The sequence below is a fragment of the Sus scrofa genome, unplaced genomic scaffold (genome assembly GCF_000003025.6).
Source record: "Sus scrofa isolate TJ Tabasco breed Duroc unplaced genomic scaffold, Sscrofa11.1 Contig2094, whole genome shotgun sequence".
Classification (NCBI taxonomy): Eukaryota; Metazoa; Chordata; class Mammalia; order Artiodactyla; family Suidae; genus Sus; species Sus scrofa.
Genome location: NW_018085018.1, coordinates 364,103 through 380,542, shown reverse-complemented (window position 1 = coordinate 380,542; position 16,440 = coordinate 364,103). Strand labels below are relative to the sequence as shown.

The window sequence follows — 16,440 nt, the reverse complement described above, 5'->3', positions numbered from 1 at the left end:
ACAAGAAAGACAAGAAGGCTTTTGAAAACTATTTATTATGAGGAATGACTTTTCAATATATAGTAAATTATATGGCAGAAGTTTCAGCCAGAATTCTCATAGCCTTGTATCGTGAAAGTCTCAATTGTTTAAGTTGATTCCCAAATCCACACTCATAAATAGTTAACCCCAAAATATTCTTGTTGATGTCTTTCAGATCTAGGACATGACTTTCTTTTAAAATTTTTATTTTCGAGTTAGTGGCAGAAGATAACCTATATTATGCCAAATCAACCTGAAAATGAGAAGTTATATAGTGGCTACGGAAAATTTTTCTATCTCCGTGTTAAATGATATTCTCTACTCCCATGGCTTAAGTCTCTCCAAACAAGTCAAGGTAATTGAGCCCTTCATAAACTTTTTAGAAATTACATCAGAGGAGCATGGTCGTATTGTTATTTAATTTTGGTTCCCCACTGTGCACCTCACTCTTACATAGAAACTTGACTCTTTTACCACAAACGTAAATGTCTAACATTTAAATATCTGTGTGTTCATTTTTAAACTTCTTAGTACTTCTAGGTGTATAAAAGTAAATTGCTAGAAAAAAATCCCTTTTCCCTCAGATGGCAGTAGTGTGAGGATGAAAGAATTCAGTTCAGACGTGCTACTGCTAATCTGGTGTGTGACACTGTAGAAAACACAAGAGGAGTTCCCGTCGTGGCGTGGCGCAGCAGAAACAAATCCAACTAGGAACCATGAGGTTGCGGGTTCAATCCCTGGCCTCGCTCAGTGGGTTAAGGATCCAGTGTTCTGTGAGCTGTGCTGTAGGTCACAGATGTGGCTTGGATCCCATGTTGCTGTGGCTGTGGCTGTGGCCAGCAGCTATAGGTCTGATTGGACCCTAGCCTGGGAACCTCCATATGCTGAGGTCCTGAAAAGACAAAAAAAAAAAGAAAAAAGAAAACACAAGAAACAAGACATTAAATGCTAAGTATACCTATGGCCTCAAACTCCTCTGTAATTGCCCTAGGGTCCCTAAAATTTAACTAGATCTTGTTGAAGTCATAACTCCCATGACTCAGATTTACTCCCAAACACTCCAGGCCTGAGAAAGAAAACAAAACAAAAAAGTACCTACTGAAATAAAAGACTGTGCACTCTAAGATGATTTGAGGTAGTGATTTCCTCTTCCTTGATGTTTCCTGTAGTGGAGAAATACTTAGGAATATTTAAAAATATGTCTGCATTCTAGACATTAACCCACTGTTCTGTGTATTACATACCCTTTTCTCTACTGGCACAAGCAATTATTTTAAAATCTGCCATTTGTACCTGTCATGAGCTCTTCTAGTGCCACCAAATAGGACACATATTTTGGTCAACACTGTCCTCTTTAGGAGTTCCCTCTGTGGGGCAATGGGTTCGCGGCATCTTGGGCGCTGGAATGCAGGTTTGACTGCTGGCCCAGCACAGTGCGTTAAGGATCCAGCATTGCCACACCTGCGGCGTAGGTTGCAATCGTGACTTAGATCTGATCCCTGGCCAGGGAACTCCATATGCCACACGTAGGCCAAAAAAGAAAAACAAGAAAAAAAATTCTCCTCTTTAGAAAACAGGCAAGGAAGGAATCCAACTACTTTATTCCACTAGAGTGACTATTCCAGCAGTTGACTCTAATATTTTCCATGAAAGACAGGACAGCTGGCACAGAAAAATCCTTTACCTTAATGACACAATGAGAAGACAGTTCTAATCAGGCTACCGGAAAGACCCACTCTATTTTTATGCTCAGCATTAAAAACAGATTAATTGAAGTGTTTGATCAGAAACAGGCTTTTCTTCCCAAATCCAATAGGCTCTATCTTACTCTGAAAGAACTCAAGTAATAACGGTTATTGCTTGAGAAAGGCAATGAAAGTATTTATTAAGAGCAGGTATGCATGAGCACTCACAAGTTCTGTTTAAATTAAAATGTAAAATCATATGTGAAAGTTAAGAATGCAGGATGTCAGTTACCCACAGTAGCTTGGGTAAAGAGGGAAGGCCATTGCAGGAAGACCCTAGAGATAAAATACAGTACCTGAATTTGCACAATACTTCTGGGGCAAAAGTTTAGTGGCTTTAATATAATATTTAAAATTGAGAAGGCTATTTTCATTGACTACTGTAACCTCTGATGTCTTGCTAACGCAACTCTTTCACATGCCTGGATATGCTCTGATTGCCTATTATATTAGACCAACTGCAGCTGCTCAGTAATGATTATTTAACTGCATTTTTCTGACATTCTGGGTATACATTGTCAGAGCATCCTTTTACAAATTGATTTCACAGTGTTAATCCGCAGGAATTGACTGAGTATATATGCATCTGGGCTAATCTGAGGACTGAATATATTAATATCTACATTATAAGCACATAACATGGAAATCCAGAACTGTACATCATAAATTAGAGAAGATTAAATATCCTTAACTTACCAAAAAACTTTACCCAAGACTCAATTCTTTAGACATCAATCTCCTCTTCTGGTTTTAGCATGATTCAGTTTATGTTATTACCAAATTTTCTGATTACAGAAGTTGTATGACTTGAGGGGTATATTTATAAACCCTGTAAACGCTATAGTCTGTTCTAAGTAACAATAGTTAAAGCATAGAGAAAAGCTACAGAATTCCTCAGAGAACTAAATCTCTGTTTAACCAACCGCCTTATCTTTTTATGGGCTGAGAAACAGGATTTTGGGGTCTTTTTTTTTTATGTCCCCATTCTCTGATAATGAAACTATTGAGAAATGAAATTGCCCAGGGAAGGAGGAAAACCCAACAGATTGATTCACCTAGAGTTGCTGTCTCTACATAAAGAAACCAAAACACTGAAACTCATAAACCTCTTTTTCCATTAAAAGATGATAACTGTTATCAACTCAGTTGCTTTTTTAAGATCAGAAGGTCTAACCTGGATTCCAAGATTGCTGCTCTTATCAGAAGTTTGAAGGGCCACAACAAAATGGGGGAATTTTAAGGCATCGTCTTGGTAAAATCCTTGCCACTCAGAGGATCACATCATTATCAATGAAGATTGGCCATGTTTGGAAATTTTTTAAGCCTTATTGAAAGGTACTCTGCTTTAAAATAAGGCAAGAGAGGTTGGATATTTCATCTTAATGCTGAAAGAAGAAAATGATGCTTAAACCTACCAAGGCTGCTGGGTTTGCAAACTCAGTGCCTTTGGGGCTGGAAGGAAATGAGAGAGGGTGTGGATGCCACCCTGGAGTATATTCCATGAAAAATGGATAGTTGCCATTTGGTTCAAGCCAACTGCACTTCCATGAAGGAATGTGAACCCCGTATTGAAAATCTTGTCACTTTTCGACCAGATAATTATGACGAAGCTTTAAAATTTTAAATATTAATTTTTAATTATAAAAATGTTATAGAAGGAAAAATCCTGGTTAGGAAGAGGGGTCAATCAAAAAAAAAAAAAAAAAAACCTATAAGTCACATGTAGGCAGGCAGTTTGTGACAGGTGGACTAGTCTTCCAGTAAGTGCCAGTCTAGTTCTAATCTCATACTGCTTGGTATAAATATCTTAAAACACTTAGCATTCCCTAGGAAAGTCAGCATTAGAAATATTAGCCACTCTTGGAAACTGACTTGGAAATGGTGTCTGGAGTGTTGATGGGAAAAGTTTGAAGAAAAGACACAGTGGGACTTGACACATGTGAGAAAGAAACCCAACGCCTCCATTAGCTTCTGCTGGGACTGACAAAATTAAATGCTAGCATTGTTCTTTTCATACCTACAACTGAAATGCCAGCATGGGCTGAGTTAAAAGGCTGTGTGGAAAACTGATCATTCATTAAAGTATGATTTCTGGATCCTGCTACTAGGAAAATACACATCTCTCTGAAAAAAAAATTCAAGAAAAGCAACAACAAAGAAAATAAAAATCACAAAGCACGCCAACAACCAGGATTAAATAGGACTGCGGAGAAGAAGAAATGTTTTCTTTGGAAATGATGTGCCTGGGTATCCGTTTACCCAGGCTGGGTCGATTAAAATCAAAGTGAAATTTAACTGGCCATCGTCAAGCATCACTTGAAAAAGTCAGTCAGTGTGACCAGTTCATTTGGAAAAAGAGCTGTGCTCCTTTTCCTTTGTCACTTGAGATCCAAACGAAATAAATATCTGACTTATCTCAACATTTGTTAAAAAAATACAAAAGAGCTATCGCTTTTATATAACCTTAAAAACTCTACCCAAACGAGTATGTTCAGGTTCATAGAAACATATACACATGTATATTTTTAAAATTCCAGACGTTAAGACACAAGCCCATGGGGTGTGTGGCCATCATAGGCTAATCCTTTGACTCCTCAGCAGGCAGGACCGCTTCGAGATAAGTCTCTGACCCACACTTAACAGCTATCAGCTTTTAACACCATTCCCATGAGGAAATCTTTGCCTTTTGTTCAAAACGTTTGAACAAAACTCACCTCTGCACTAACAGAGCTATGTCAACAGGACACGTGGCGCAAAAGGACTAAGAGAAAGTGGGTCTTATACAGTCTCTCAGGCTGTCAGTCATCTAGACACAAGTGAGTCGGCATCCACGGTGTTCAGAAGGTAGAGTTCAGGCTGAACTGTCAATCCCAGGTGGTACTAAGGATAAAAAGACAAAAGGGTTAGACTGATTTGCAAGGGTTTTAATACTGACCTGGTACTGATTAAGTACCTATAATCAGCCTACCAACGTAGGTCTCTTTTCAGGACGGTGCTATTGATTGTTATTTCAGAAAGAAACGGCTTACAGATACATGAGTGGTTTCTTGGACATAAAAGAACAGCCAGGAGCCGAAAGAGTTAAGGACTGAGATAGCACCAAACGGCGTCAGCAAAATTTGCACTTCGACTCTTCTCGTGACACGCTCGGCCTCAGGATGGGTGCCTCTGTCAGGATATTAAGAGCAGAGGTGCAGTGCGAGCTTTTGTGCTTCGATACCAATCAAATTTCAAATGTGTTAGAAATCAGATTTCAAAAGGTCTAAATCCTGAGCCCTACTGTCTGGGCCCCATTATCCTTTGGCACCTGAGCAGAGAAAAGCCTTTCATTAAAAATAAAATAGAGGAGTTCCCGCTGTGGCCCAGTGGGATTGGTGGCGTCTCTGCAGATCCCAGTGGGCTTAAACCGGCGAGGTGGGTTAAAAGGATCCTGCAATGCAGTGGCGTAGGTCGCAAATGCCCCTTGAATCTGATCCCTGGCCTGTAAACTCTATATGCTGCTGGGCAGCCAAAAAAGAAACAAAAACAAAACAAACAAACAACACAGAACAGCATGTGTTAAGAGAGATGACCTGTGGAGCCCACATGATATTCAGGCTGAATGAGAATCACTTTCAGCTGCCTTTAAAACATGTTGCCAGACCCCTCTCCTGGAGCCCTGAATCCAGATGTTTTGTGCTGGCATCTGTGAAGTTTTATCTTACTCTTCTCCTCTCCTTGGCATACACCGTGGGACAATCACTGAGTCTCCTTTTAGCCTTACCATTATTACTCATTCCCTTGGCACCAACGTCTCTATGTGGCCTTTCAATTGCTTCGTCTGTATAGAGACTGATCCTCTTGTAAGAATTAAATGAGACCATGTGAGTGTTCAGAATACAGCCTCTAAATTCACAGAAAATATTTCTATTATGGTGGGAAAAGCACTGAAGTTGGGGTCAAGCTCCAACTCTGTCACTTCCTGTGACCTTGAGCAAATCATGTGTCCTTTAGGAGCCATATCCAACCATGTGAAATGGGAATATATGCTACATTTGAAAATGCCAAGGACACTGATCTCGTGTAAGTCTTCAATAAATATAATTTTGTCAACACATTATAAATTGCCCTGTATACTGCACAGGCTTGTGATGACTGTGTAAAGATGAGACCAAATGGAGCCCAAGATAGAACTCTTCTCAACTACTGGGCTGGGAAGTTACTGAGTCACATGGGCCCTGGGGCAAAGAAACAGCTCTTCAGACTTCAGCTTGCTGACTCACTTTAGGGTCTTACATCTCAGGTTTTAACAACCAACAGCAATGGTCAGATACACTGATAATCCAGTGCAGCCTTCCTTCAAGTAAGCTAAGATGGTGGGCTTCCTCATTATGTGGCATGCAAGGGTTGCATTTTGAGTGCTGTGACCCCCAGGTTGCAGCACTTAGGTAACTTAGAGAGAACACCTTCAGTGGAGAAGTCTGTCATGTTGCTCTGAGACTATGAGGAATGGGGCTAAATGGCACAGGAGTTGGCTAAAGAGGTAAGCAAATGAGTAAACAGTTCTCAGTTATTGCCAGGGTAGGATTGGAGAGAGCCCTGCCCATTTTCCACATCTACCAAAAGCATCCAAGGTTTTTTTTGGCCACCCTGCAGCATATACGAGTTCCCAGGCCAGGGGTCAGATCCCAGCTGCAGCTGTGACCTATGCCACAGCCCTTCTGATACCTGCCACTGCAGATCCTGTTGCGCCATGGCAGACACCCACAATTGGGTACTTTGAAAAAGGTTAGCACAGGCCAAAAAAAATTATCCTACCAGGTGGCAACTTCTCATCTGAAACATATTCTAGCATTAATAAGAGCATCATGAGTATCAGATACTTTTTTTTTTTTTTTTTTTTTTTGCTTTTTAGGGCTGCACTCACAGCATATGGAGGTTCCCAGGCTAGGGGCTGAATCGGAGCTGCAGCCACTGGCCTATGCCACAGCCACAGCAATGCCAAATCTGAGCTGTGTCTTAACCTACACCACAGCTCACAGCAACACAGGATCCTTAACCCACTGAGCAAAGCCAGGGATCGCACCCACAACCTTATGGTTCCTAGTCGGATTTGTTTCTGCTGCACCACAACGGGAACTCCAAGAGTATCAGATACTTTGATGTGTTGACGTTCCCAGAGCTATTAAACACCAGAGCTTGTTGTCTTAACTACCCATGAAGTGTATACTATATACACTGTACAGGACTGTTGAAAGATAATGTGGGCTCTGAAGGTAAGCTAGTGAAGTTTACATGGCAACTGCCCAATTTCTAGTGATGTGTTATTTCACCTTTGTGGCCTTCAGTTGCCTTTCTACATACAGGCTGATCCTCTTGTTATAAGCATTACATGCGATCAGAAGAATGCCCAGACAGGACTAGCACATAGTATTACATGTCAGCCGTCTGTAACATTCAAAAGCTAAGGTGCCGAGAGAACCTGATTCATTGGTCCTTTCCAAAAAAGGAACGGAAAACACACTGGAGAGCAAGCTGAAGGAAATCTCTCAAGTGAGGATCTTCAAATTGTTATGCATCCTATTTTAGTTCTGAAATGAAACCCAAATTAGGAAGGCAGAGCTAAAGAAAGAAGGACCACACGCAGCACAAAACTCCCAGATAGCGTCTGTGGGGTTACTTACAGTATTCAGCTCCTGTAAGACAGAGAGGGGAAGCTTGCAACAGAGAAAGGGAAAATGAAGGTATAGTTCTACACCCTTGGAACAAATTAAGTGTGACCTGTATTTCCCTGTCACGTGTTTGGTGACAAGGCTGGTAGTTTACTGTGCCTGGGTTTGTCTTTATTAAATGGTGCCAATATTTCCATTTATATCAGGTCTGCCAAAATGCTTTCCCTTGTAAGCGAAACAATTTTGGTTTCTCTTTTCAACTACTCATACTTTTTATTGGCAGTATATACAGAATATAAAAGCCTACCTCAATGGGGAAACAAGACAACAGATACAAAAGTGTTCAGCTTAGAGCAGAGAAAGGCGGGATAACAATTTTTTTCCAACTTTACATATGGTCATGATGTAACCTTTAGCAATGGCAAAACTGACTAAATGGGTAATAGAAACTAGCGTTTGGTGTCTGCAGTTCATCGAGTCTTCTGGGGACTGAACTTATGTTGAGCCTCGAAAAACATGGATTTGAACTGTGTGGGTCCGCGCACGCAGATTTTTTTCAACGGCAAATAATACCACGGTGCTATATGATCTGAGGCTAGCTGGATCGGAGGATGTGGAGCCACAGACTCAGAGGAAACCAGACATGAAGGGCCAACTACAAATTATATGCAGATTTTTTTATTGCATGGAGGGTTGGCACCCTAACCCTTGCTGTCAGGGGGCAACTATATTTCTTTCTCCCCTCCAAAGAGAAAATCACTAATAGTGTGGGCTTAATACATCATTTCAGGTGGCAGTTGATGTTTCAGTATTTCAAAGTTGTTGAGACCCCATTAATTCCTATTTTCAAGGTTAAAAAAAAAAAAAAATACCCAGGAAACCAAATTGGAAAAAGAAGAAAATTTTTTAATTACAAACCAAGTTTACATATTGTTAAATGGTCACTACAAGCTCGGTGGAACCACCTCTAAAACCACTAGCAGGACCTCACAGGAGACAAGCTGCAGCGCTCCCTATCCCCATCAATTCCCGGTACTCTGCAGCAGCACAATTACCTCACGCCACATTTATGGAGAGCAAGGACCAATTCATACAAAGTACCATTGTATATCCTTAAACATTTCACACAAACATACTGCACATGCTGGCACTGGAAGACTTCAGTTCTAAACATTGTTTATTGCATATAATGTAGTGGCTGGGAGTTCTCTTGTGGCCCAGAAAGTTAAGGATCCAGCGTTGTCACTGCAGCGGCTTGGGTTGCAGCCGTGGCACAGGTTTGATCCCTGGCCCGGGAGTTTCCACATGCCATGGGAGTGGCCAAAAAAAAAAAAAAAAATCCAAAAAATGGTACTGGTTGAATAGAGTATACTTTCTATCTGAGAAGATCAAATGGAGTACAGTGTGGGAATGTTTTTAACACTGTAAAAACTGCACACATAGTGATACAAAATGCCATTGAACTGGAAGAAATTTTCCATCACTGCAAGTCATATAAAAACTAGCAGCTTTTACCTGGGCTTCTGAGTATTTGTGAATCTGAACTGACTGGACCCACCCAGACTCAGGGCCAAGGGAAATGCTACGGTATCATCTCTACAGAGAATTCTGTCACTGTGGCCCTCGCCTACTGCAGCGGGACTAGAGTTAAGCTGTCAGTCCCGGCATCTTCCGAGTGCCCTGCTGAGCAGTTCAGGGATGAAGGGAGAGGAGAGGGGCGGCTCTCAGGAGGAACAGTTAGGGAAATTTCTCTCTCATGATCCTGTGCTACATTACAGGAGGGGCTGAGATAGAGGTGTGCTCAGTGGAACCCAGTCATGTACCCTTAATGCCAGAGAAAAGACAGTCCATCCAGTCTGGGCTTTCCACTGTGTACAAAGGATCGGCAGTAACGCCTTTAAGGGGCTCGGGTGAACAGAGAACGTCCATCACCAAAGACTGCAGAGGGAACCGCCAAAAATGAAAAGTCCTTCACTGCCATGCCCATCGCTGGTCACACCCAGTCAATGGCTAGAGAAGACGTGATCGTTTATCTCCACCAGACAAATGGGAGTTTGGTCTGAGCTAATCACATAGTCTCAGGCTCCACATGTAAAAATGTCAGAAGTGGCTGAAGAGCAGCAGCTTCGTGCCGAAGGGACCCATTTTCTGACTCCGGAGCGCCACCGTCTGGTCTCAAAGTGCTTCCCTCTGAGGGAATGGCTGAAGACAGGTGGCCCAGCGCCACCCGGCTGAGAGAACTCGGCAACCAGAGTGATACCTATGAGCTTGCTGTGAGCCAGCGAGCTTTGCAACAGTTAGATCCAGAGCTCCGGAGATGGCCTTGCAAGTCGTCTTGGGCAGGCTTCAGAAAAACAGGACGATTCTAGCAGAGGGTGGCTTTTTAGGGATAGGAGAGATGGCTCTTCTTCTCCTTTCAAGTTTGTTCTCCTTACCCCAAAGTCTCATGAGAACATCAGTTCATACATGCTACAACTATTAATTAAGTGCTTGAAAAGAAATACCATCAGGAAAGCTCTGCACTAATATGAGAGATATTAAAATCAGGACTCCCAAGAAATTTCTGTAAGCTCTCCATCTCTGAGGAAAATCATCAAAGTGATTTTCAAAAGATATCAGTAAACATCACTTACAGGTGAGTTTTGCTATTTGTCCGTTGATCACCTTCTTTATGCTTTCTCACCTGTCTTAACTTCCATTGAGAAATTTATTTACCGTGGAAATAAAAGAACCCTGAACCTAATAGAGGTAGATATTTCATAATTTTATACTTAATACGGATCAAACCGACCTGATTGAGATTTACTTTTTATCATTAAAAGGGCATGCATACATAAAATTTCTCAGCCTTTTAAAAGCCATCGTTTGATAAGCAAAACTTGCATATCCATTCTGTAATTGGTATTTTGAAAAGTTAATTGCATTTACCTAATTTTTTTAAACATATAGTCAGTCTTGTTAAGAATCATGCACAGAGAATTCTCTCTCAAAAAGATAAACAAGCTGGCCCTTGGGCAGCTACTTACAAGTTTAGTGTTGGAATGAGAGCAGCAAATGTCAGCTTTTCAAAGATCCTACCTAATGCAATTCCCAGGTTAAGAGGTCAGGAAGAAAACTAATCCCAGCTTTCAAACTTATATGAAACAAAATCTTTCCCAACAAACAGTTGAGCCCTAAATGCAGTCTGTGCAACAGCACATACTCTTGGCTATGTTCACAAAGTAAACCATAGAAACACACTGGCTCTGATGGCTACCTGCGGAAGACAGACAGACTGATCCAGTGTTTACTTAGCATAGCCACTGGTGGCTTCTTCAGTCAGCAGGGCTTTAGAGATGCTTACCGTGTGCCCACAGTCCAGGAAGGACATGCCCAGTGCAATCAAACATTGCCAACCCTGCAAGAGAAAGTACGGCCATCATTCACCAACCTCTCTGGAGAACCTCTCACCCGCCATGACTGCCTTCCATGCTGAGTTCCCTCTGCTTCTGCTGCTGGTTTGTTTCTCTTTTCTGACTGGGAGAGCTCCCCGAAGACCACTTTTCTTCACTCCCACCCCATTCCTCACAGTGGGGAAAATGACTACCTAATACAACTGGACTGCTCTGGGAAGTGTATGTTCTGGAGCTAAACAGGAGTAATGTGCTCTAGAACCATGGAGTTCCCTGGTGGCTCTGCAGGTTGAGGATCTGGCGTTGACACGGCTGGGGCTCTGGTTACTGCTGTGGTGTGGGTTCGATCCCTGGCCTAGGAACTTATATATGCCCTGGGTACAGCCAAAAAAAAAAAAAAAAAAAAATTAATTAATTTAGAATCAGCCCTCACCCTTAAAATGGTTCTTCAACAATCTCAACAGTCTCAGGCTAACAGAGAATAACTGGGTACCTTCATAACCAATTTGCATGAAGGAAAGATTCCCCTAACTTCTATGTGAATTTTTAAAACAATTTCTCTCAAAGACATACTCAGTTTTTTGCGTTTCCCTGGAGTGAGTCCCTATATTATAGGATCGGCATAATCTTAGTGTGCCCGTGGTCTACTGGGGAGGAAAAAAGAAGGGCTGTATCAATCCAGGACATAATTTTTCAATATTTACCAAAGTGATTTTCTCAATCACACATCTGACCTGTGGCAGACAATGGCACGGGGACAAGGTGAGTGTTGTAAAGAGGAGCAGTAGCCAAAAAAAAAAAAAAAAAAAGTTCCCACTGTGGATCGGCAGTACCTTGGGAGCCTGGGACATGGGTTTGATCCCCAGCCCAGCACCATAGGTTAAGGGTCTGGTAGTGCCGCAGCTGCGGCTTAGGTCTCGACTGTGGCTTGGGTCGGATCCCTGGCCCAGGAACACCGCAAGCTGCCCAGCAGCCAAAAAAAAAAAACAGGGGTAGCAGCACCTGCCCTCCATCCTTAGCATCTCTGTAGCAACATAGTATAAACTCTGCTGTCCCTAATCCTCAAGCTCTGGGTTTCTTAGAGAAACCTGTACAGAACAGGGAGGTGGACATGCTGTTGACGCTGCAACTGTTTTCCACTAATATAAGTAATGTTACAGAAGGTCTAGAAAATAAAGAACATATCCATCTTCCCACCACCCTAAGACAACTACTATTACCATTTTTATACAATTTACTCTAGATTTTGGAAAAAACTTTTTATTATCTAGATATACATAATTCCGCATGCCTTTTTCTATGTAGTGATGTTTTATAACCATCTTTTTTTTTTTTTTTTTTTTTTTGGCCACATCTGTGGCATGTGGAAGTTCCCGGGCCAGGGATCGAACCCATACCACAATTTCAACCTGCGCCACGGCTGTGGCAATGCTGGGTCCTTAACCTGCTGTGCCACACAGAAACTTCCCAAGCATCACTTTTTAATAACTCTAGAATGATTCACTGAGACACTATCACTATTTAGTTTTGTCCTTATCGGACAGCTATTACATAATAGAGCTGGCAGGGCTGAGAACCCGCACGTGTCCCACTCCGAAGCTGTGAAATCACACCACACAGCCCCCTATGCCAACCCTATCTTATACCACGCTCTGCTTCTATACGCCTGATCTTCCTTTAGTTCCTCAAACATACTACACTCTCTTGTTAGGAATTCAGAATGGAAACCAAACAGAAGGGACAGAAATAGAAAAATGATAGCACTTAGGAACTGAAGTAAATGTTACAGTTAAAAATATAGAGTTCCCGTCGTGGCTTAATGGTTAACGAACCTGACTGGCATCCATAAGGATCTGGGTTCAACCCCTGGCCTCGCTCAGTGGGTTAAGGATCTGGCGTTGCAGTGAGCTGCAGTGTAGGTCGCAGATGCGGCTTGGATCTGACATTTCTGTGGCTGTGGTGTAGGCCAGCGGCTACAGCTCCAATTAGACCCCTAGCCTGGGAATCTCCATATACCGCAGGTGTGGCCCTAAAAAGACAAAAAGACCAAAAAAAGAAAAAAGGAGAAAAAAAGAAACTATCACATTATAAATCAACTATGTCAATAAAACTTTAAACAATGAAAAAAAAATTTAATCACAGCAATTTAACGATTTCACGTAAACTGCCATGTGCCCTTTTGGGTCCCTTCATTTCCGAGTGTTGGCCCCACCTCTACCAGCCCTGATATCTATATGCCCCTGCTCCCTCCCAACTGGACTTACCAAGTAAAACACGAAGCTCAGATAAGCTACGCTGACCACGGCAGCCACCACATACAACACCACATGCCCTAGATCCTGGACGTAAACCACGACGAAGTACATGTTGATGGAACAGACGATGAGGACCAAGATACCGCCTGCGATCCTCCAGCCTCTGTGGAAAGAATCGGCACAATTATTGGTGGAATGGTCCAAGCTGTCCATAAACAGAAAAAGACAGTCTTTTGGGGCACACAGGACAGGAGTATGAGGCGTTTAAAATGAGAAGTGGTTCTTATGTCTCAGATTAGCTTAAATGAGCCAAAGTTACACAATGATAGGGAGAAAGGGGAAAAAATACTATCAATAACCTCTATTATTTAAGTCCTTAGAAATGCAACAAGTCCTAAAAATGCAAAAGTCAGAGATGCAACATTTCTTGTTTTTTTTAATTTTTTATTTTTTAGGGCCGCACCTTGCAGCTTGTGGCAATGCTGGATCCTTGTTCATTTGTTTTTTAATTCCGGATCCTTAACCCAACCCAGTGATCGAGGTCAGGCTCGATCCTGCCTCCTCATGGATAGTAGTCAGGTTCTTAAACCCCTGAGCCACAACAGGAACTCCAAGTCATTCCAAATACCCCCATGCCCTTCACAGGTGTATATAAAAGGTATTAGCTTATGCCTGTCTCATCAAGATCATTTAACATGAAATTAAGGTCTTTGAACTTCAGTGGCTGTGGCTGAAGAGTTAAAGCCCAAAATGCTAAAAATTAGAAATAAAAAAATGTGCCTTCCTCCTTTGTTACTTTCAGTCTCCATTTTCTCCTCTTTCATTTTTTTTTTTTTATTTTTATGGCCACGCCTGCAGCATATGGACGTTCACAGGGCAGGGGTCAAATTGGAGCTGCAGCTGCTGGCCAACGCCACAGTCACAGCAAAACTGGATTCAAGCTGCATCTGCAACCTACGCCGCAGCTTGCAGCAACACCGGATCCTTAACCCTCTGAGCAAGGCCAGGGATCGAACTTGCGTCTTCCATGTTGGGTTCTTAACCCATTGAGCCATATTGGCAACTCCCAGTCCCCATTTTCTAAGTCAAAAGTTGAGGGGGCAGCTTGATCAACCACCTCTCAAAGTTACAGTTTCCTTGTGACTCATTTTCCGACTGCACTGCTTGAAGAGACCCTGCACCCACATATCTTCGGGGGAAGCACACTTACATCCCGTTGGCGAATTCACTCATTACTGGCCGCAAGCTTGTAAACGTGAGGATGGGTATGAGAGCAAAGGGAAGCTGGAAAAGAAAAAGCTAAGATCAGATGGGGCTACTAGAGGTCCTTGTATCACCCCAGAGAGCAGCACTGTTAGCCAAGGGACACACAGAGCCCTGCCACACCTACACCATGAGAAGTCATTCCTAGTCCATCGTGCCAGTTAACGAATCGATAACCATGAGGCGGTCGTCCTGCCTGCCAGTGGACGATCCAGCGTGCGGCGTGGTAGGCAGACGGCTCGATCCCGCGTGGCCTGGCGAGCGGGCTACAGCTCCGATCGACCCTAGCCTGGACCTCCATATGCCCGGAGGCAAAAAAAAAAAAAAAAAAAAAAAAAAAAAAAAAAAAAAAAAAAGAAGTCATTCCTATCAGCCAACATCCTGGAGCATTATGTCAAAATGTGTAGAGCTGGCATTAACCTAGCATCAGTTAGGATCATAGCATCTTTACAAAAATTTGCATCTGCCTTGTCTTCTTAGTCTCCATAAAACCGAGCCGTGTCCTACATGTTATTTAATGTTTGTGTGGATTAATGAACAATAATTTTGTGTTCTATGTGCAATTATAGCTTGTAATTCTCATTCAAAGGGCTTAAAAACACAAGTCGAATAAGTCATTTCTAAAAGCCCTTTTAAAAAAAAATTTTAATTACTATTTTGTTTTGTTTTTTGCTATTTCTTGGGCCGCTCCCACAGCACATAGAGGTTCCCAGGCGAGGGGTCAAATCAGAACTGTAGCTGCCATCCCACGCCAGAGCCGCAGCAACTCGGGATCCAAGCCGAGTCTGTGACCTACTGCACAGCTCACGGCAACACCGGATCCTTAACCCACTAAGCGAGGCCAGGGATTGAACCCGCAACCTCATGGTTCCTAGTCAGATTTGCTTCTGCTGTGCCATGACGGGAACTCCTAATTACTATTATTTTTAATATGGCCACGCCAGCAGCATATGTAAGTCCCCAGGCCAGGGACTGAATCTGAGCCACAGCTGCAGCAATACCAGATCCTTTAACCAACTATGCCAGGTGTAGGATCAAACCCACAACTCTACAGTGACCCAAGCTACTGCAGTCAAATTCTTAACCCACTGCGCCACAGCAGGAACTCCTAAAAGCCTTTTAGATGCCCGGGATTTCATACGCATTCATTCTTCCTCTGAATTCTCCCCAGCACCCAGCACTAGGCTTGGTTCCTAAGGGCAATACAAAACGCTGCCTGACTCAAGAGCGTGGGAGTTTCCCCAGCTCCCGCCTCACTTGTAAGCTCTGGAGGACATTCAGGAAGTCATTCATCCCTGTGAGATGCTCTACATCCTGGAAGACGGCCACCAGCAGAGTGGGGATGATGGCGATAGAGCGCGTCAGGATCACTCGGGCGAAGCGCGACCACTTCAGGTTCAGGAATCCCTGGAAGAAAACACAGAAGCAGGATGAGTGTCTGCGACATGAAACAGAAAAAGGATGGAGACGATTCGGAACGACCTTAGACGCATAGGATTAAGAAGAAGTTACAAAAGGGCAATGTCCTATTCCTCTGGTCCACCCCGGTCACAACTGGACGTACCTCCATGACGAACTGGCCGGAGTAGGTTCCTGTCATGGTGGAGCTCTGACCTGCAGCCAGGATCCCCACTGCCCAGATGTAGAGTGCCGCCGGCCCGAAGTAACACCCTAGCACCACGCCCTGGGAGAGGCAAGGGAGGAAGGTATGTTTGCACCAAAGGTCATCCAAGACAGCACCCCAAACTGCACTCATTCTTCGGCGGCATTTCTCCCTCTTCCTTGCTTCACGCACCCATCTATACCAGAGCTGTGCTGAGCACTGTCCCCCAAGCAAGACTCATGCTAGAAGTTTTCAACCTAAATTCTGCTGGATGCACCTCCCTTTCTCAGCTTAGTCCCTTCGCTTCTCTAGGCTCCTAAAATCTTTATCCCCAACCTATATCTTAAGTATTTAAAAAAAAAAAAAAAAAATTGGAGTTCCCTTGTGGTGCAGTGGTTAAAGATTTGGCATTTTCACTGCAGTGGCCCATGTCATTGCTGTGGTGCAGGTTCCAGCCCTGGCCCAGGAACTTCTATATGCCACAGGTGCAGACAAAAAAAAAAAAAAAGA

At 43.0% G+C, this 16,440-nt stretch overlaps 1 protein-coding gene across 6 annotated transcripts in view; it reads right to left on the bottom strand.

Moving 5' to 3' along the window:
• Positions 1 to 17: 17 nt before the first annotated feature.
• The window catches only part of SLC11A2 (solute carrier family 11 (proton-coupled divalent metal ion transporters), member 2), a 39,151-nt gene continuing 22,728 nt past the window's right edge, over positions 18 to 16,440 (bottom strand). For 5 of the 6 annotated variants that reach the window (XM_021081706.1, XM_021081710.1, XM_021081709.1 and 2 more), the window contains exons 12-17: positions 15,892 to 16,011; positions 15,585 to 15,734; positions 14,275 to 14,348; positions 13,074 to 13,227; positions 10,761 to 10,814; positions 18 to 4,646 (exon numbers count right to left, since the gene is read on the bottom strand). In XM_021081706.1, coding sequence (XP_020937365.1) covers positions 4,569 to 4,646; positions 10,761 to 10,814; positions 13,074 to 13,227; positions 14,275 to 14,348; positions 15,585 to 15,734; positions 15,892 to 16,011 — 630 coding nt within the window. In that variant the 3' untranslated portion in view covers positions 18 to 4,568. 6 annotated transcript variants of the gene reach the window in all.